The sequence below is a fragment of the Gopherus evgoodei genome, chromosome 16 (genome assembly GCF_007399415.2).
Source record: "Gopherus evgoodei ecotype Sinaloan lineage chromosome 16, rGopEvg1_v1.p, whole genome shotgun sequence".
NCBI classification, from domain to species: domain Eukaryota; kingdom Metazoa; phylum Chordata; order Testudines; family Testudinidae; genus Gopherus; species Gopherus evgoodei.
In genome coordinates this window covers 12,677,913-12,698,208 of record NC_044337.1, presented here as the reverse complement: position 1 = coordinate 12,698,208, position 20,296 = coordinate 12,677,913, and the positions used below count along the sequence as shown (strand labels likewise).

General features: G+C 53.4%; 1 protein-coding gene across 2 annotated transcripts; it reads right to left on the bottom strand.

Moving 5' to 3' along the window:
• PIP5KL1 (phosphatidylinositol-4-phosphate 5-kinase like 1) lies at positions 1 to 20,296 on the bottom strand. Of its 2 annotated transcripts, none has more exons than XM_030535437.1 (11): positions 19,006 to 20,296; positions 15,773 to 15,908; positions 13,671 to 13,865; positions 12,340 to 12,390; positions 11,643 to 11,797; positions 9,955 to 10,079; positions 9,050 to 9,084; positions 8,882 to 8,937; positions 8,227 to 8,339; positions 4,934 to 5,096; positions 1 to 4,203 (listed from the first exon to the last, which is right to left on the bottom strand). In XM_030535437.1, exons 2-11 carry the CDS (start codon positions 15,773 to 15,775, stop codon positions 3,783 to 3,785), a joined length of 1,317 nt encoding a protein of 438 aa, XP_030391297.1. In that variant the 5' UTR covers positions 15,776 to 15,908; positions 19,006 to 20,296; the 3' UTR covers positions 1 to 3,782. The 2 variants fall into 2 exon arrangements, with proteins under 2 accessions (XP_030391297.1, XP_030391296.1); XM_030535436.1 differs by lacking the exon at positions 19,006 to 20,296 and adding an exon at positions 17,234 to 17,481.

Genomic DNA, 20,296 nt, shown 5'->3' with positions numbered 1-20,296 from the left:
CACTCCAGATCAGAGCAGCAGCCCATCTAATCTGGTATTCAGTACCACAGTGCTCAGGAGTGTCAGACGAGGATGCAATATACGCCATAATGGACAGTTATGCCAAGAGGGGATGTTTCTTCCTAATCTCCATCAGTGAGTGGTTTATGCCCTGATGCATGCGGCCTTAGAAATTTTGCCTCCTGTGTAGCAAAACTAGGCTTTGAAGGATTCGAGTTTTATCAGTAAATGTCAATAAATGTCAATTTCACCCCCTCACACACACAATGAAAACATATTTCCATCAATGATGATCAAAAATTTTCTGACAGGCAAAGTAACAAAAATGCTGCTTGAGAACTTGTTACAATTTGATTGAAGGATCTATACTTTGTATATTTTTGTCAAGTGATGGTAACAATTTGGGTTTTAAAGCTTTAACTGTTTGAATCTCAACATCTACTGTCACTAAGTAATCATTGTCCCACAACTTTGACAATTTAAATCAATAAAATTAAAAAAAAATGCTTAAAAATAAACATTGATATTATCCAGCGAATTTATAAAGAAATAAAAATTGAATTCTGCCAAGCCTAAATGTAACTCTGGATGTTCTTGTTATCTGTATCAACATTAACTTCTGCAGAGCGGCACTGATGGACACTAGCTGAAGCTCTTGGCCTGTGCCTGTTTTCATCGCAAAAATAGTCTTTCAGCCATGCAGCGTGTGTGTGTATGTGTGTAGGAGTTTATACATACAACTATGGTTCTTGGGCTAAATCCTGAAGCCTTTTTACTCACTTGCTATGACTCTCATTGAGGGTTTTACCCGAGTAAGGCTGGAGGGATTGGGCCCACTCCCAATAAGTTGGTTAACGATACTATCTGAATCGATTTATCTTACAGAAGCCATTAGCTGGGCTGACATGCACACGCAATGGAAGCTCCAGATCCTGCTGCTCCAGTAAATCCCTTTCCCTGGTTTGCACAAAAGAGGATAAAACAAATGAGTTGGGAGCTTGAGATCTTTGCTGGATAGTTTTCTCCTGCACTATTTGCATAGCCATGTGCAGAGGTCATTTCAGAGTGGGTCACACCCAGTATCAACATGCAGCAGCCCTGCCAACGCAGCACGTAGCTGAGATTATTCTCTGCAAAGGCTGAACAGCTTTGGGGGCGGGGGGACATCTTCTTGGTCAATGCTTGGACAGCCTTTTCAGCCTTCATCTGTGTGACTGTGTGGCCCAGGTCACTGGGGGCTGCTGAGAAAGTATTTGTGAAGGTTGGGAGCATTCAGCCTCACTGAGCCCAGAGGCACAGCCAGAGGGGACTAAAAGCCAGGAGATATTGTTCCCTTGTGGGATGCTTCTCTGTCAAAATGGGGTTAAAAATGCTCTGGGCCCATTGGAAAGCCCCATTAGGTCCCCTAGTCTGGTCCCACAGGACCAGAAGTATTGTACCCTGGTGCATTTTCTAATAAAACTTGTTTTACTCTAGGGCTCTTCATGCAAGGACATCACAATGCTGCAAAAACATTCATAGGCCAAATTCACCACTGGCCCAATGACATTAGCCTCACTCTGTGCCTGTGAAGTAGATGGCACATATTGCAGACGGGGAAACTGAGGCCCAGAGAGGCAAAACAATTTGCCCAAGGTGTACAGGAAAGTTTGCAGTAGGTTTGTCACAGTTCAGTCCTGGGCCATAACCACAAGACCATCTTCCCTGTTGCTAGCTTGTCTGAGATGTCCCACAAGATGGTCCACTGACTCCAGCTGGATTTTGGGACATGTAAGGAGATAAGATTGAGCCCTAACCAGCTAATTTCATTCATTTAAATCATTTTTGAAAGGCAGTGACTCTCTGGAGGGGGTTCCTTAGTAGATTTTTAAGTCCATAAGGTTGCTTGAAAGCCAGGTCAGGTTCCTTTTTCTTTCTAGACAGAATTAGGCACATCGTGGTGGAAGATTTGACTTACCCTCTGAAGGCTCCTAGGTGTTACCCATAATACAAATAAAGTGATTCAAGTTCAATTGATGTAACTTCTGTGTGTTGACAAGCCCTTCTGTCACACCTTTAATCCCAGAAGCTGAAAGTGTTTTGCTGACATTCATGAATGAAGCCTCACCCCACCCATGGTAAGGCAGATGGATATGTTTATCCCCATGCTGTAGATGGTGAAACTGAGGCACAGTAAGATGTGATTTAGCCCAAGGTCAGTGCCAGGGATAAAACCCAGGAGTCCTGACTCTCAGCGACGTGCCAGACTGTGCTGCCCCTTCCCCACCTTGTCTCTTTCATGCACTTGCTCTTTTGACTGGTTTTTTTTTGGCATTGTGGCAGGTGTCAATGTTCAAATATGGAATTTCCTTGCTAGACAAGACCAGGAAGCTGCACTCTCTTGGGTGACTGCAGGAAGGAATCCCTGCTTTAAAATTATTTGTTTTTATTAAGAGATCCCCCTGCCCCTGCCACTTATTCTTTTCCTTTTAACTGACCTCCCCAACAAGGCTCTGGTTGGGCTCTGAGGCCAAAGGCTTGTGGGTTTTTTTTTTAAACAACCATGTTTTCCCCTGCAGATTGGGCAATCCCAGTGTTTTCTTCCCTCAGTCGGCATCGCCAACACCAGGCTCGGCAGCTGCTGGATGGGCTTTCTCATTCCTGCCGTGAGGCAACAGGGAGTCAGAATGTCCACACACAAACAGCAGCTCGCCTCGGTTAATGCATGCCCATCACAACAGCTGCACTGACTCAACGGGGGGTTGACAAGAAGCTGAGCCAGAGAGTCCCCACTCAAGGAGCATTCTCAGGGTCCCAAACTTTCCTGGCCAAGAGCTGTGGTAATGCTAGACAGCCTCCTGACTTCCCTACACCCAGACAAGCTAACACAGGGGGAGTGCGGCTTTGCTGTGACGCCCGGCTCTTAATTACCCACAACCCAGCTTTGGAGATAGTCAGGGAGCGTAGCCCTCGATCAAAACCAATCCAGCACTAAGACAGTGGCTTCGGAGAGCAGGGAGGGTAGGTTTTCAGGACCTAGCCCTTGATCACAGGCAGTCCAGCACGGGGATAGTGGTATCAGGGTGCTCAGGGCATAGGACTGATGGGGCTAGGATGAGGATAAAGGTTCTGCCTATCCTACATGCTACTTCATTGCACAAACTGGAACTGGCTGCTGAGCCTGTCATTAGCTTCCCAGCATGCTTCTGGTTCAGCAGGTGCCGATTGGTGCCCATGGAGATGGGGTACTGCTCCAGCGGCCCTTAATAGGGTTCATATGGGATTGAAATGGCACCTGCAGTCAGGGGAGATCAGGCCGTCCCTTTCCGTCCATCCACACCTCCTGTTGCATCCTCGTCCCAAGAGAGGATCTGGGGACCATGAGCGGATTTTGATGGGGCTATTTCACTGCCCAAATGCAAACCAGCGCACCCAGAGACACCCCACGTCGGAGCAATGCAAACTGGTTCACAGATTCCCCATTTACTAGGTTCCTTGGACAATTGTGGCACCTACTGACCCCATCCCCGCAGCACGCTGCAGGACAGCTGCTGCCCGAGTGATTACGGCCCCTCCGACTCTTCAGTTCTGATGCCAAAAACCTGCCTTCAGGATGCTGGAAATGTTCCTTCCGCAGCACCCCTGTAACACAGCGGCACTGCTGCCTTAAGCCTGCCTCCTGGTGGTGCAAGCGATCAGCAGCAGGCAGTTTGCAGCAGTCTGTGGGCTTGTAACCCTCCCAGTGTGTGAGTGGGGCAGTCTGGGAAGCTGCCATCAGTTTCAGCCCCGGTGCAGGGCCCCACTCATACAGTGTGTGATTCCACCCACTGGCAGAGGCGCCTGGCGTAATCCGAGGGGCTGACAGTGGAGAAGGTCTGATGCCGGTACCGGATGCATTTCCACAGATGCTCGAGCCTCTTGCGGAAGCTGTACACGGTGAACAGGTCAATGATGCCCATGAAGTAGCGGAACTCCGGGCCATCAAGCAAGTGCAGAGGGCTCTTGCATCGGGGCAGCAAGCGTCGATTCTGGGCCAGAATGTGGGCCGGATCACTGTCAGACTTGGTGCTGCTTTGGAGGCTCACGTTCTCCACCCCCAAGTTCAGCTCACGCAGTCGGTAGAGGTCGACTCCCCCTACCATCTCAGACACCAGAATGTCAGACTCTTCCTCCACAATCCCTGACACCGAGGTGAGAAGGGAGCTCTCGGGATTGCTCAAGGACCTGTAGCAGGGAAAGGCCAGGACAGTGAGATCTCAGGGATACCCCAGATCAAAGCGATAGGAACCAGCAGCTGGTCGGCAGCTTCCCCACTGACTTGGTTCCTTGGAGGCTTGCGGGCTCCTGAGGTTCAGTCACCTACAGTCTTGGTTTGTGGGACTGATTCTCAGTTACATTAAAGCCCTTTATGCCACTTGGCAGGGGAAAGGGTCCCGGAGAAGCTCCCCCAGTGGAGGGAGCAGCACACAGCTAGGGTAAGGGCTCTGTGCTAGGCTGCTCCCAGCCCCAGGTGCAGGAGACAATCTGGAGCAGGCCAGGGACAGGGCATGGAAGGGAAGGGTGTGGCCAGAGACTACAGCTAGTCTCTGCTTCCTCGAGCTCCTAAGCGTCTGAGGGAAAGAGAGCGTAATGTAGAGCAGCTCTGAGGCTGCTGGGACTGACTTAACATCCCCTTTGCCTCATCCTCCAGTTTGGCCACAGAGGAGGAATGCTGTGACTAAGAACCAGGGCCTGCGACGCCGAGTCCATCTATGTTCCTGTGGGGTTCTCTGCCCTCCCAGACATGCTGGGCTTCAGGCACTCTGCAGGCTCACCCCAAGCAGTGTGGTCACTGGGGGCAGAGCCTGTCCTGTCTGCTGCTTGCCCCCATCAGCCAGAGCTGCAGGAGAAGCAGAGGGCTGGCTGTGTGCTCCCCGCTGTGCTGAGTGCTCTCTGCAGGAGGCCGATCACTCACATGGTGGTCCTGAAGATGATGTCCGTGAAGGACAGGTTCTGGCCCTTTTCGTCTGCATGCAGGGGCTGAAATGCCACCAGCAGGCTGTAATCCAGCACGTTCAGCTCCTTCAGGAACTGCGTGTCCAGCTGCACCTGGCGTAGGAGCCAGGAGCGCTGCTGACCTGCAGGAGAGAGCGGAGAGGCTGACAGACACGGAGTGAGAGCCCAGGCCAGGGAGAGGAAGATCTGAGCAGGGATGGGAGATAAGCCAGGACAGTTAGCAGGGAGTGGGAGGCACAGTGTTCTGCAGGGCACCAAGGAGATGTGGCCTTGGGCAGGGGCGACAGTTCTAATGCAGCAGGATCAGGAGTAGAAGAAGCTGCCACTGGAGGAGAAACGGCTGCTTGTGGAGGAGAGATGAGTGCAGCTGGAGGTCAGGCAGCAGATGTGAGTTAGTGGAAGGAGACACACAGAAGGGAAAGAGAAATCAAGTGACAGCAAAGATCACAGAGAGATCACAAGGGAATGAGTGAAGGCAGAAGGGAGGGCAGTACAGACGGAGAGGGAGAGGATGTCTGCTAGTTCGGGGAGTCCTGAATGGGAGAGTTACTGGGGTCCCCAGCTTGTAACTGGCTTGGGACCCAGACTCCATACTGCTGCTGAGCTGACTCTTCTGGTGCACATAGCCACCTGCATGCTGGCCATGGAGCAGCAGGGCTGGATACAGGCCGTTCACATGCTTTGCAGGAGCCCAGAGGCCCAAGCGTCTAAGTGATGAGCTAAAGCAGCAGCTCAGAGCGAGCAGAGGCACACATAGCCAAGGCAGCCTAGTGGTTGGACAGCCTCCACCTCACTGTGCTCCAGGACTGTCTATTTCATGTGGTTCTATCAGCATGAAACTTAGCTGGCCAGCTGAAGAAAGAGATGGTTGGTGCAGATATGGTCAGGGGGGAACAGTCATGTGATCACCCAGAGCCAATAGGCTGAGCCTGGGAAGAGACAAATACATAAAAGGTCCTTCATGCTGACTAAAGGGAAGTCACTGCCCCATCTCTGTGCCTCAGTTTCGCCACCCCCTCATGATTCTGACCCTCCTTTGTAGATTGCTTGGAGATCTAGGGATGGAAAAGTGCCTGACATGAGCCAAGGATCATTATTATTATCAGCATGGTGACGAATGGGCTAAGCAGGACACCACTATTTCCATCCAACCTCTCTGCACTGATCTATGACCCTACAGGGTGGACACACGGGCATTTCCTGGCTAATAGGAAAAGGGGGCAGAAACTCTGTGGGAGACCCTGACCCTTGCTGGGGGCAGGGGATGGGAGGCAGCTGCATGGCAAACCGGTAGCAGCAGGGAGGCTGAATGCAGGGGAAGGTGTCAGGGAACCGTGGGCAGAACCAACTGTGGCAGGAACCGGGGAACCGCATGTGCAACAAGGGTCAGGTCTGGGCAGAAGCTGTGGAGAAGCAACAGAGCTTGGGAACGTGGGCAGAGGGGTTCCAAGGAGACACACCACTGGCTGATCCTGGCCTGAAAACCTAGCTCCAGGGAAACTGGGCTGGAGAGGCACCAGGCAGAGGAGCCCTGACCCTCTAGTGAACTGCCCCCCACCCCCACATACAAACTGCTATTGTTTTACCTTAAGTTGCAAGCATTCAAGCCACTTTCCCCTTTTGCTAGTCCTAGTAAAATACCCCTTCCTTTGCCCAGTCTCTGACTTGTCAGTGGGACCCATGAGGGCTAGCGCCTAGCCTCTAGACCAGGGGTGACCAACCCAAGCCTGAGAAGGAGCCAGAATTTACCAATGTACATTGCCAAAGAGCCACAGTAATATGTCAGCAGCTCCCCATCAGCTCCCCCACCCTGCTCCCAGCGCCTCCCACCCACCGCCACCTCCCTCCCCATCAGCTGTTTCGCGGCGTGCAGGAGGCTCTGGGCTGGAGGGGGAGGAGCAAGGGAACGAGAGGCTCAGGGCAGTGGCGTAGCCAGGTGGAGGGAAGAGGGGGAGCGAAAACGAAAAAAAAGGCGCCACTCACTGTGGCGCTTTTACTGATGGGGCAGCCCTCCCGGTCTTCGGCGGCACCTCAGCGGCGGGACCTTCACTCGCTCCGCAGGTCTTCGGCAGCATTTTGGCAATGAAGCTTCAGTGCTGCCAAAAACACCCAAAGCGAGTGAAGGTCCCGCCGCCGAAGTGCCGCCAAAGACCCGGAGCGTCGCCTCATCAGTAAAAGCGCCGCAGTAGGTGGTGCCTTTTTTTTTTTCGTCCCTGGGTGAGTAAAATTAAAAAGGCGCCACTTGTGCTCGGTAGGGGAGCGGCCGCTCCCCCCCAGCTACACTACTGGCTCAGGGGAGGGGGTGAGAATGGGTAGAGAGGCGGCAGGGCCTGTGGCACAGCCAGGGGTTGAGCAGCGAGCACCCCCGGCGCATTGGAAAGTTGGCGCCTGTAGCTCCAGCCCCGCGGTCAGTGTCTATACAAGGAGCCGCATATTAACTTTTGAAGAGCCGCGTGTGCCTCCGGAGCCACAGGCTGACCACCCCTGTTCTAAGGTGTCTTCGGAGCCTGCCCCCAAGTCATGGTCCACCTGGTGTGCTACTAATGTTTTGGGGGTTGCTGTGCCACAGCCCTAACAAGGACCCTATCATCATGGGGTAGCAGGATATCTGCCATCTTGGCTGACACCAGGGGATTGAACCAGAAACCCCAGCCTCAACCCTCCTAGTCTTTACAGCTTGAGCTGAACAGCCAGGATCCAAGGGGCGGGTTACGGTCGTTCTGACAGGAGGCTCTGTCCGCTTCCCAGTGAGTTGGCAACCATGTCATAAAACCAGCTCACACCGCAAACGGGCTTCCCACGCTGGCAGCATCAGCAGTGAGGCCAGGAGTGAACAGGGACAGACTGAATTAGTGGCTTCTCCCTAGAGGTGGCTGACTTCAGCTCAGGTCCAAGGCACTTTGGCAAGGTGGCTGGGGGAGGAGATGTCGTACCTTTTCAGTGGATAGAACACTTAGGCCTCCAGACACATGGATTCTGCATCTTTCTCCAGCGCTAAGCTGGGTCATTCTCTTTCCTCTCTCTCTCTTTCTCTCATCAACCTATCATTAATTCACAACCTTCCAGGTTGGGACCTATGCAATGAGGAGGTTTAGCTAAGCTGGATGTGGAAGATGGATAGAGACAGAGGCGGATGAGTGGGCTGGATGGTGGGTGGATTGAATGGCAGATGGCTGGACAGTATGAAGTGAGTGGGTGGCCCAGCGAGTCACCCTGCTTCACCAGGCCTTCCTTGGCCAGGGAAGTACTCACCCAGCTGGATGGAATTTCCTTCAAAGTTGAGATCCTTCAGCACCACGATGACTTGGCTGCCCTCGGGGGCAGGCTCCGTCCAGCGGTTCACCTGACACCCTTTAATGTCGTACCTGCACGTGGCAATTCGGACAGGTGATTCCTGGAGGGCACGTTGAGTCCCTGCTTAACCCCTTCAGCACCACACCCTCAGCATGACATACGAGAGTGCCCATCGCAGCCGTGGGTCAGAAGGGAGAAGAAAGTGTCTCATTGGGCTGCACCATCTGAGAGTGCAAAGGTGTTATGCCCGTGCACTTTGAAAAGGGTTCAGTGCTCAGTAATTTTCCCATGAAATATTCATACTTATTAGTAGGTTCATATTCCTTGCAGTCTGCAGCCACTAGAGGGTGACATGATCACCCACGTTTTATCAGTGTTGCTTGTGCAAATATCTGGGTTTACAAACTCACAGCTGCAGCTGTTAGAGGGCAATGGAACAACACACATGGGAGCAGGTCTGACATTCCCTCCACTAGTGGGCAGTGCTGACATGCACGTTGCAGAGGGGCAGCCAGTCACAAAGGCAGGACATTATTCCTGAAAGGAGATGACTGTACAAATCCCTCTGATCCCCAAGCCATGACCCCTCTAACCACATGGGCTTGTGACTCACCGTTCAAGGATCCTTTCATCGGGGTAGAACACGCTCTGCATGATGATGAAGTATTTCTAGAGGAGAGAGAAGAGACTTGATGGAAACCGGCCCAGAGATGGAGTTGGCTGTGCCAAAGACGGGGCCAGTGGCATGTGACATGGACTCCGACAGGCAGATGGAACCTACCTTCTTCTCCTGAGCCATGATGATGCTGTGAACCCCTGGAAGGGAGGAGACAAGGGGAACGTTCAGAGAACACAGAACAGGATTGGCAGTCTGGCCTGCAGGCGGCTCTGACACCCCCTCTAATCAGCAGGGACACTGAGTAGTGTGTCCAGGGTATAAAGGCCTTGCAACCTGGGTTTCACTAATCTGAAGCACGGATGCAGCCAAACAGGCTGTACTCGGTTATGCCTAGCAAGGAGGAGGACAGGCCAGACTGGTTGAGAGCAGGATTTAGAGCCACCTGTTGTAGATGAGGTCCCTCCTCAGGCTGGAACCCAATGGTTCTAGCACAGTTTGGCCCGATACACTGCCCAGTACAAGCTTATTAGATCCTCACTTGGCAGCCTTGGCTTCTGGTCTGCATGCCCCTGAATGGTGACTTGGTTCAAGCAGAATCACAGGGGATAAGTGAGGTGAGATTCCCCCTCAGAAGGTCCTAGCCCACATCTCCCAGGTGCCATGCCCCACCATCTCCTCTCTGTTAGGTACTCTCCCAGGCCGGACTGTTCTCCAGGGCCGGCGCTTCCATTTAAGCGACCTAGGCGGTCGCCTAGGACACTAGGATTTGAGGGGGCCGCATTCTGCCGTCCTTGGCAGCAATTCGGCAGCAGGGGGTCCTTCTGCGCTCTGGGTCTTTGGCGGCAATTCTGCGGCGGGTCCTTCACTCGTTCCAGGACCCGCCACCGAAGTGCCCCGAAGACTGGAAGCGCGGAAGGACCCCCCCGCCGCAGAATTGCTGCCAACGACCAGGAGCGTGGAAGGACCCCCACTTAGGGCGCCAAAAACGCTGGTGCCACTCCTGCTGTTCTCCCTGGCGTTTATGGAGCCTCAGTCTTTCCCATCAGCATGTCGGAGGTGGTTCTTACCCAGGAACCTGACGAGGAGGGAGTGGGGATATCTCTCAAGGTGCTGGATGTACTTGGGCAGGTTGGAGAGAAGGAACCGGATCTCTCTCTTACTCTGCGTCTTCAGGAAGAAGCGTTTGTTGTTCCTATGGCACGAGGAGGCCAAGAGTTACCTCAGGGCTGTAAATGGGGATACGGGGAAGCGAGTGTCCTCACCTCCTGATCAGACCCAGGACACACCCAGCTCCCCAGATATGTTCCTATACGCCCAACCTCACACGTGTAGGAGACATGCAACATCTGCACACTGTGTGTATACCCCTCCCCCCACCCCCAGCAGCGATAATAGAACATTTGGATTTTTGCCATGAAGACATACAGGTGACACGTCTCCCTTCTTAGCATCACCAGGGCACTGCAGAGCAGAAGCAGCAAAGGCGTCCTGACAGCTGCTCTGAGGAATTGCCCCTTGCTAGTGAATATCAGACACTAATGGTTTTGATCAGCACCCCCAATACTTCATCCAGACCCACACACTGTCCCATACCTAGAGACTGGGCAGAAACAATACACCCAGACATATGCTCTCCAAAACTACAGATAACCTCCCAGCCACACACGGAAACCACCTCAGAGCAGGGGACAAAACACAAGGATGATCTCCCACCTAGTAATTGGGTGGCCTCCCTCCCCAAACCCATGCAATTACCCACGCTGTCCATGGCCTGACATATCCACCAGTCATGCCCAAATGCAACACACACTTACACACCCTAACATATTGGGTCTTCCAAAACACAGATCCATCCTCTCTCCCTCCCGCTACAGCCAAGTGCGCACGGCATGATGCACCCATTGCTTGCGCATACACAAGCCATAGAGTAGCCATACAATTTCCTGTTCAGGGTTCTCAAACTTCATTGTGCCATGACCCCTTTCGGACAATAAGAATTATGACATGACTCCAGGAGGGGGAGATCGAAGCCCGAGCCCGCCCGAGCCCGCCACCCTGGCTGGGGAGATCGAAGCCTGAGCCCGCCACCCTGGCTGGGGAGATCAAAGCCCGAGCCTCGCTGTCCTGGATGGGGAGGGGCAAAGACGATTCTCAAGTGCTTCAGCCCCAGGCAGGGAACCTGTCACTCTGAGCCCGTCCACTAAGAGCTGAAGTCCTCATGCTTCGGCCCTAGGCAGTGGGCCTCGGGCTTGGTCCCCAGCAAATATAACACCAGCCTTGGAGACCCCCATTAAAATGAGATTGCGACCCACAGTCTGAGAACCGTTGTCCTACATTATAGCAGAGGCAACGTATTCAGTGCTGGTTGTTACGTGGGTCAGCTGCTGGGTGCTCTCTGATCACTACAGATCTTTCTCGTCAGTGGTAAGTTATCTTCTTGATTGCTGCTTCACTTAGGCAGTCAGTTCTGAAAGGCACGGTACTAATAGATCTTAGGCTAAATTCTGCCTCGACGTTCACCTGTCTCCCTGTGGATGTCAGTGGGCTTTAGGCAGGAGTACCTGAGGTTAAATTAGCTCTCACTGATCACCCAGAGCAGTGGTTTTCAACCTGGGGTCTGGAGATCATGTCTAAGATTTCCAAAGGGGTCTGCACCTCCATTCAACATTTTGTAGGGGTCCACAAATGAACCACTGACCTAGACCATTGAGCTCTCAGAGTGCAGACCTCTCTCTGCACCCGTGGGAAGACTCACGTCAGGAAGAAGTCAGCCTTGCTCTTGGAGTTGCTGATGAACTGCAGGTAGGAGCTCTGGGAGGACAGGGACAGCTGGTATTCCTTCTCCGTTATGCCCAGTGAGTGCCTGAAGTGAGCAAAGGCCGGGCCACCATACGTACGCATCTCAAAGCCCTGCAGCAACCCGGGAGGAGCAAGAGGTGAGGCCAGGTTCTACCGCACTCTGCTACCTGGAACACTTGCCAGGTTGCCAAGTGCTTTCACCCCACCTCCCCCAGTCAGCTGGAGGGGCAGGGGAACAACTGCTACCTGCTGGCCCAGAGGGCTGGCAGGGAGCTGGGAATGGCGTCTCAGTCCTCCCTCAAAGCTACGGAAGGCAGACATGGCTACTGGTGGGATAGAGAGCCAGCACAGGTGACTGCTGGAGGTTGTATGGATGTGCCTCTGCATACGTAGGTCCACGTGAAGGTGAGGATAGGTATGGATGTGGGGTGGGAGGTATAGGTATGAGGTATGAGGGGAGAGGGATGCTTGGCTATCTGCAGCTGTGATGGACCTTGGGGATAACTGTATGGTTAGGGTGTGTGGCTACTACAGTGTAGGGGGAGGGCTGGCTCAGGAATCCTGTGGCAGGTCAGTGTTAGTGAACTGGGTCTGGTGTACCAAAGGCTCTGGCCGGGGCTTGTGCTTTTTCCCCTGCTGTGGTGAGTTCCTACCTCATGGGCCTGCTTCAGCACGGCCTTGCAGTCCGCGTCGCTCAGGGCATCCTGGCGGGGACAGAGAGAGAGACAGAGAGTGAGTGCACTGCATGGGGACTTCTCCCCGGTCATGTTCGCTGCTTCGTCGACCTTCCCAGTGGGTCCCGGCACAACGCTGGAAAACAAATACTAAAGGATCTGTGGGGGAAGCGAGGGGGAAGGGAAATCAGCCCGGGAGTGTGGGGACTGCAGCAAGCACGATGGCAACTAGAGGGACGAGCCCGACCTCTGGGCTCACCTATGCCCCTGGACCCATCTCTCCCCCTCATTTCCCCTGTTCTGCCCCACTGCTGTGGATGGAAATGACAGGGTCATTCCTGTCTTTTTGAACCCTTCTCCCCACTGCTAGACAGCTGTCACCAGCCTGCCACGGGAGCTCAGGATTTCCTCAGCAGGGATAGGTCACCCCATCTACCCACCTCGTGCTTCTCTGGTTCCTATCGTTGCAGGATCTCAGCCCCCGGCACAGACTTCTCCATTTGCTAAGCGCAACGCTTCTTGCACGCCCTGGTCTAGCAGGTTTCTTATTATTATTCAGGCCTGTCACTAAAGGCCTATTGTCACCTGGCTTGCTCTGTGCCGCTGTGCCTGCCCTGTTAGCGCCCCTCTAGGGCCGGAGTCCCATCTCAGTCACTCTGGTCTGAACGTGCAGAGAAGTTAATGGAGTTCCACCAAGAGGCTGGGTCACTCCAGTGAGCACTGGGGGGTCACGGGAATGCTGAGGGGGCTGGGATGGGGGCCAACCCTGTGCTTGAGTTGGTGTGTGTGTGACACAGATCGCTAGCTGTCCCCATCCTTGGGGGCAAGGGGCGGGGAGTCCCCTACAGAGCAGCCTGTTCTCCCTCCAGCAGGGGAGGGGCCCGTTTGTACTTGTCAGTCAGGAGTTTGCTCGGATCACCTGCACTAGGCTGCCAGCCAGGCAGTCCGTTTCGTTTGAGCCACCAATTTGGCTGGGCCGGCCAGGGCCGAATTTCACGTCAGTTCGTCAGCGTTCTCTGAAGGGAGAGCACAGCCTAGTTCTGAGAGTAGGGGGCTGCATCACTGCCTCGCCCTGGGACCTGGGTGCGGCCCTTCCCCTCTCAGTGTCACGGGGATGCAAAGCACTTGGGGCTCCTTGACTGGGGGAGAGACAGGAGGGAGAAGAACGGGATCATGAGGAGGCAGCACACCTTTGCTACAGCAGTGCACTCACTGGTAGCCCCGTGCCGGGGGAGAAGGCCGTGTAGGAGTCTCGTCGTATGGCCAGGCAGCTGGAGAGGTGAATGAGCCCATCCCTGGGAGGTACTCACCACAGGCGGGTTGTCAATGGCCTCTTGGATGGCAGCCCTGAGCCCCACCTTCAGCATGCAGGTCAGGTCATAAAACTCGTGCTCCCCGTTGATCTCAAAGAGGCCCAGGAGCTTCCACTTCTGGCGGAGCTTCCAGAGGAACCTGCGCTTCAGCGTGAGAGACCTCCGGCCCGTCGTGCTGTCCGGGGCGTCAGTCTGCAGGGGACAAGGCACCGTCAGGGAGTCCGAGGAGAGAGCGGGGCTCCGCCCGGAGATGGGAAGCCCAGGAGCCCCTGGGCAGAGAAGAACCAACCTGTTCGCTGCAGACAGTGAGGGGTGGGGGACCTGAACTTGAAGAGGTTTGAGGGAATGAAGAAGAGGATCCTACAAAGAAATTATCGAGAGGGCAGATGGGTGACTGGCAAAGTAAGGGGAGTTCAGAGAGGAACACCAGCAAGGACCAGGGGACTGAAGGGGAGTAAACTCCCTCAGGTCCTTGGGTGAGATCCCAGACCCACTGACATCAATGCTAAAGCTGCCATGGACTTCAACCAGGCCAGGATTTCGCTCCTGGAGAATGTTTGAACTCCTGGTGAAAGAGCAAACCACCCAGTCCTCACGGAGACAGGAGCAGTGTGCGTGCAAGATTCAGAGCCAGGCAGGCCAGACGGAATGGTGGTTATCACTCTGCTGAAAGGTGCTACTGGCTGCCACTAGTGGGGGCTGTAAACCCAAGACAATCACACACCTCAGTAAAACGGATGGGAGTGCCAAGCACTCTCTTTCAGACTCCCTGGAAGGAGCATTTAACTCCTGTATGTAGGGAAAAAAGCTACAGCCAAGAGAAGCTATTGCTCAAGACACTGAGTCACATGGCCAGGTCTGCGTTAGCTCAGTAGATTAACAGGGGCTTCCCTGCTTGCGCACACAGGAACTAGGATATCAGTTTGCAGCTTGAGTGGGAAAAGCTAATTTAGACCCCATCATTTTATATATATAGTTGTTTTAGCAGAGATTCACTTTTATGATTTGTGTATGTTAATCTCTCATAATTCTTTTATATGCTAACCACCAGCCTTTATATTTATTGTCCTATATATATTGAAACTAAAAAGTTCTTTGCCCTTTAATTGAACCTAATGGGCAAAGAACATAAGAACGGCCATACTGGGTCAGACCAATGGTCCCTCTAGCCCAGTGTCCTGTCTTCTGACAGAGGTCAATGCCGGGTGCTTCAGAGGGAATGAACAGAACAGGGAATCATCAAGTGATTAATCCACTGTGACAATGAACTCAATGATGAAATGTGTATAATTTTTTTTACCCTGATCTTACTAATATAGGCCAGATGTCCCAGGAAAAGACTCCTGCCAACAACTAAAAAGTTTCCACACAAGGATGTTATAAACAAAACTAGGTGAATGATAAGAGATACTTGTTATGACAGATGGGCTCTGTAATGGATGAAATAATGCACCACTGGAAGGTGTTTTTAAATCATTTAAGCACTGTCAGTAGTCACAGCTGTTAGTAATAATGACTGGATTAGAGATTCTTTTTTTTTGCTCATCAGTCAGGTAAGCTGAGGATGACAAAAAGAATTTCCATTAGTAATGAGGAAAACAGAACATATGGTAAAAATAATTATGATCAAATATTCCGCCCCCCCCCCAAAAAAAGGAGTTTCTTTGTCTCACACACCATAAAAGGACAGGTGTCTGGGATGTTAGATAGGGAACAAACACTGCCAGCATTCCTCCAGGACAGAGGAAAGGACTTAACTACTTTCTCTTCGCCGTCTACAAGGGGGTGGCAAAGCGTCTGTTCCTTGTGCATTCTGTATAGAGCTGTATCAATCTCTGATTGATCATCTTGTTTAAATCAATTCCATATGAGCCTGTCATCTGACAATCTCAAATCGCTATTAAATTCAACCACCCAACAGTTGGGATTATGTTTTCCAACGTCCATTACTTTGCACTTATCAACACTGGGAGATGGTTGCACCTTCCCTCCCATTTGCCATCACATGGATTCACCTCCCCATCTCCCTGTCCTCATTGTACATTACCAGCTTTCTGCAGACCAGTGTGAGAACCCCTGTAAAATACAACATGACTCACCATGGCTTCTCTCTGAATGCCAGGCCTCGGCTCTACGGGAATGCTACCTGCTGATGCCGCTAGCACAAAGGATTCCTACCAACGAACCCAAGTCTGTAGCCCACGGGGCACACCATCCATGCCGGCGGGAACCAGCCTGTGCAAAGCAAAAGCACAGCGTGCAATGATCGATCAGTGCAGTTACCAGACAAAGCACAGTTAGATGGAGCATGCATGCATGAAGTGAGGAGTACAACATGAAAAACCAGTCTGAGAGATTACACTGCCTTAGTGCAGCGGGTATGAATCAGCATGCGGGGCACCGGCCAAACCCTGGTAAAAATACAGATCACTGCTTGGGAAGCTGGGCTTGAGTGAGCTCTGACTGGCCCGCTTGGAGGGATCAGCAGTGAAGTGGGACCAAGCAGGGCAAGTCTAGACTCCGAACTGAGTTAGGCACTGGGTGGGTCCCAGACGGACTGACATCGAGAGACTTTACCTAATGGAGCACAGGAGTCGAAAAGCTAGACTCCACCAACTAGCAGAGGCCTTGGCAATAACACAGTCAACAGGTCGAGATGATCTGATTTAGGAAGACAAATCTGGGGAAATTACAGAGCTATAAGGCCTGCTCTCATAGAAAGCAGCGTGAGAGCCGCTGCTGGCCTCAACATATCCCTGTAACGGAGAGCACCATCTTCCAAATGACTCCCCAGAGCGCCTCTCGGGATGAGGCTCTATGGGCCATGTGGACACTCTTCACAATCCGTCGCTGTCTTCTGGAATGATTAGTGCGCTTTGTGAGCATAGTCATCATTCCAGAATGAAGTGACAGAATAGAACCTCCATACATGGAGCCATTCTGGAATCACGGTTGCAGAATAGCTTATTCCACAAGAGTTATTCTGGTCAATTTCCCTAAGTAGACAAGCCCTTTGGTTTCAGAAGGTCCTAGTTTAGACTCTCATTATTATGATGATGATGCCTATGCATCGGCATTAGAGTACTTCCTGGGTACCCTGGCATAGAGGAGGATGCCAGGGTGCTAGGCGGGGTACAAACAGCCTGTCCCTGCCCCAAGAGCTCTGGAGAAGTCACCGGGTGCTGGGGGAGGCAGGGGGAAAAGCAGACCCGGTAGCAGTGCTCCCAGCAGGAAAAGAGCCTGATCCTGCGACTCCCCGTCTGGCTGGGGGAGGACAGCCCAAGCCCAGGGACATCTTGCTGCCAGTTTGGGGGGGGGGGGAGGCAGCGGCCCGCCCCCTCCCAGTCCCAGGAGAGGAGGTCACATGGCATCCAGCCGGCTGGGGTCCAGGGCAAGGGGGGTGCCCGGCCGTGAGCGTGGGCAGGATCAGATCTGCCTGCAGCCCCTTCAGGGCACAGCCCGGGACAGGTGGCCCCCTGGGCTTTGCCCCGGAATAAGGGGCAGCCTGGGCCTGGCTCTGCCGGGGGGAACGGGCCGCTTGCAGCCTTGTTAGCACCTACCTCTGCAGGCGTCCTCTGCAACTGCAGGCCCCTCCACCGTGCCCCAAATCACTGCCTGATCGCATCCCCCCTGCCAGCCCAGAGCCGCCTCCTGCCCAAGCCCCCGGGCGGCTGCACCACTTCCTAGCTGGCTCCCGGTGGCGGAGGCTGGCAGTCCCAGATCCCTTGCCGCAGCAGTGGCTGCTGCCCAAGGGCTGCCGGCTGCAGATTGGAGCGAGTGACATCAGCCTGCCTGCAGCTGGCCCTATTGACAGCAATGCAGCGGAGGGAGGGGGAAGAGGGGAAGGGGGAGGGGAAGTGGGGGTGGAGGAAAGGAAGAGGAGATCGTGAGCGGTCCACCTGCACGGGTGGATCATGGCCCTGCCAGAGGATACAGGGCTAAAGAGCTGCAAAAGTGTAACCATCCTCAGCACATGCCACCTTCCAAGGCTTCATCCTCATCCAGCCCTGCAGCCCTGTGGAGCAGGTAAATAGAGCCCCATATTTGAGGAAACTGAGGCAGAGAACAGGAAAGCAACTTGCCCAAGCTCAGCTGGGGAGTCATTGTCAGAGTCCTGCTTTGAACACAGGAGATCTAGGCTCCTAATTCTGTGCTCAGACCTTTAGACCAGAGGCCTTCAAGCCCTGAGCTCTGCATCTGCCCACACAAGGTATTCATCTAGGATTCAGGGGCAGCACACTGCAAGAAGAAACACGGCCATCTCGAGCCCTTATGGCTACAAGGAAAATCTTCCAAAGGTGATGGGCATGTAGCCAACAGTTCTGTCTGCCTGAGTCTGCAGCCAGCCTGGGACAACAGCTCTAGGAGAGATATGATCAGTTCTATGCTTCTCAATGCGGCACTAACTGTTAAGCCTATAATTACGGCACCGTCAGAGCCAAATTTTCAAGAAACATGGATGTGTGCATGTGTGCACAACCAATGCAAATGTGTGAGTAACTCAGGTTAAGTGCAGTTGCACCCTGGGCAGGCTGCAGCACCCAAGAGATTTTTTTTTCCTTCCACTGAATGATGGCAGATGCACCAGGCAGGCAGAAGTTTAGTGACCATATTGGGGCCATATCCTCCCCACTCCCAGCATTGGGCCAACTGCCCCTCATCATTCTCCTGATTGCTTGTATTGTTATTGATGGGAGAGCTGCTGTGGGGGTGTATATGGACCTGCCTTTGCAGGCTCAGTCTTGACCCAGCATTTGAAATAAATTGCCCTGAGTTTCAGAAGTACTGAGAACCCTAGAGTTCCCACAGACATCAGGGGAACCGCAGGTGCTCGGCATCTCTGAAAATCAGTCCCAGAATGACACTCTGAGCCAGAGCTCTCTGAGCAAGGGGCTTCAGCAGCGATTGGTGTAGGGCAGAGTAAAGCAACCAGGACGGTCACAACGGAGGCTGGAACACTGTCCTCACCTCACAGCTGTGGGGAAGACAGGCCTTCAGACACCCCCTCCCGCCTGCATTGCACTTTCCAGCCCAGGAGCAAGGAACCATTTCACACCTTCGTGCTGTGGGGAGCTGAAGCCCAAAATGGAAAAGTGACTTGCCTGAAGTCATCCAGCGAGTTGGTGCCAGAGCAGAGAATAGAAGCCAGATCCTGACCCCCTGCTCTGTGCTCTGATCTCAAGAACAGCCCTTTCCAGATTCAGGGGGGTCAGGGGGCAGGAGGGACTCTAGCAACTTGCAGGAGCCCCAAGGCCAGAGGAGGGACTGTGCCATCTGCCCTGCAGGATCCTGCCAAGAATCACAGGCAGCACACCTCAAGCAGAACACATACCGTATTCACTCTGATAGCCCCTTCCTTCCAGGCTGCTGGATACCTTTGCACTGTCTGAATAAGAATAGCGTCTGCAGCAACATGGGCCAGGCTACAGCTCCAAGGACTCTGGCCCCTCATGCGCTGGGATGAAGCGGGTGTCAGGAGTGCATTCCTCTCTCTCTTACCCCGCAGTAGGACGCACTGTGGAGGGAACGATGCTATCCACTGACTCGCCCTGCTCAGAGAAGATCTATGTGCCATACCATGACCTCCCTCAGCCGTTACCGCAGTTCAGCTCCAAACCGTGGGAAACTGGAGGGAAAGAAGCCGAGAGGAGACAAGGTCCTGATGGGCAGCACCGCAAAAAGTGCACTGTGGGAGCCAGCCAGGCAGCTGCCTCAGCCCAACTTTGTCAGCATATTTCAGTGACAGCCCATGTCTTCCTGTGTGTGGCAAGGAGCCAGGAATCCAGCAAAACCACAGCCCGTTCAAAGAGGCAGCTTAGCTGAGACACAGGCCCTAGGGTCTGGGGACTCTAGTGCGGGGCGGGGGAAGGCCTCGCTCCTGGATGGTACTCACGATTCCTGGGATTCACTCCTGGCCATCCCCTGACAGGGTGTCAGGAGAGCCCTGTCCCCTAACTCTCATGGGAGGAGCTCCCACCGGCCTCCTGCCTCCACTCTTGAAACAAGTGCAGGTTCCCCAACCAACCTCTCCCCTTTGGGGTTTTCCTCCCGGTTTCCCAAGTTTAATGGTCACGTTTCCTTCATTTCCCTTTGGTCTTTAGGAGGAAGAGGCCGGGGTTGCTTCTCTTGTTGGCATCTCTCCAGGAGTGAGGATTCCCTCCCTTGCTTTGAGGGTGCCACTGTTGTAATAATTGGGGCCTAGCAGGCCTCCCTCAATTGTGAGCTCAGCTGGCAGACAGTGGGTGAAAGGTCAATCACCTAGAACAATAAATGCTGACGGAGAGAGATACAAAAGGGCAACAAAGACTGGCTTAATCCAAACAAAACGTTCTACTGACACCAACCGAGGTCTGCGTTAAGATGGTGACTGGTAAACTAGAGGAGAATGGAATCAGAAACTAATGGACCAAAACTGGCGTGTAGGATATTACTGACTGGTGGTCACCCATCACCTCCCTTTGGGATCCTTTAAAGAGATTTGGGAGGGACTGAATAAGGGGATTCCCTCAAGCAACCATCAATAAAGCTCTGCTTTGCTCCAGAGACTGTCCTTCATTGGTGAGCCTTGAATATTGGGACCTCCAGCCCAGCCCACTGTGAGGCCGCCCAGACCAGTGAGGACC

Excerpts from the sequence above, each read along its gene's own strand:
- PIP5KL1 (XM_030535437.1), bottom strand. Across the intron at positions 11,798-12,339 it reads TGCTGAAGCAGGCCCATGAG|GGCTTTGAGATGCGTACGTA; the intron begins GTAGGAACTCAC and ends GGGTTGCTGCAG. Across the intron at positions 4,204-4,933 it reads ATCATCTTCAGGACCACCAT|GTCCTTGAGCAATCCCGAGA; the intron begins GTGAGTGATCGG and ends TCCCTGCTACAG.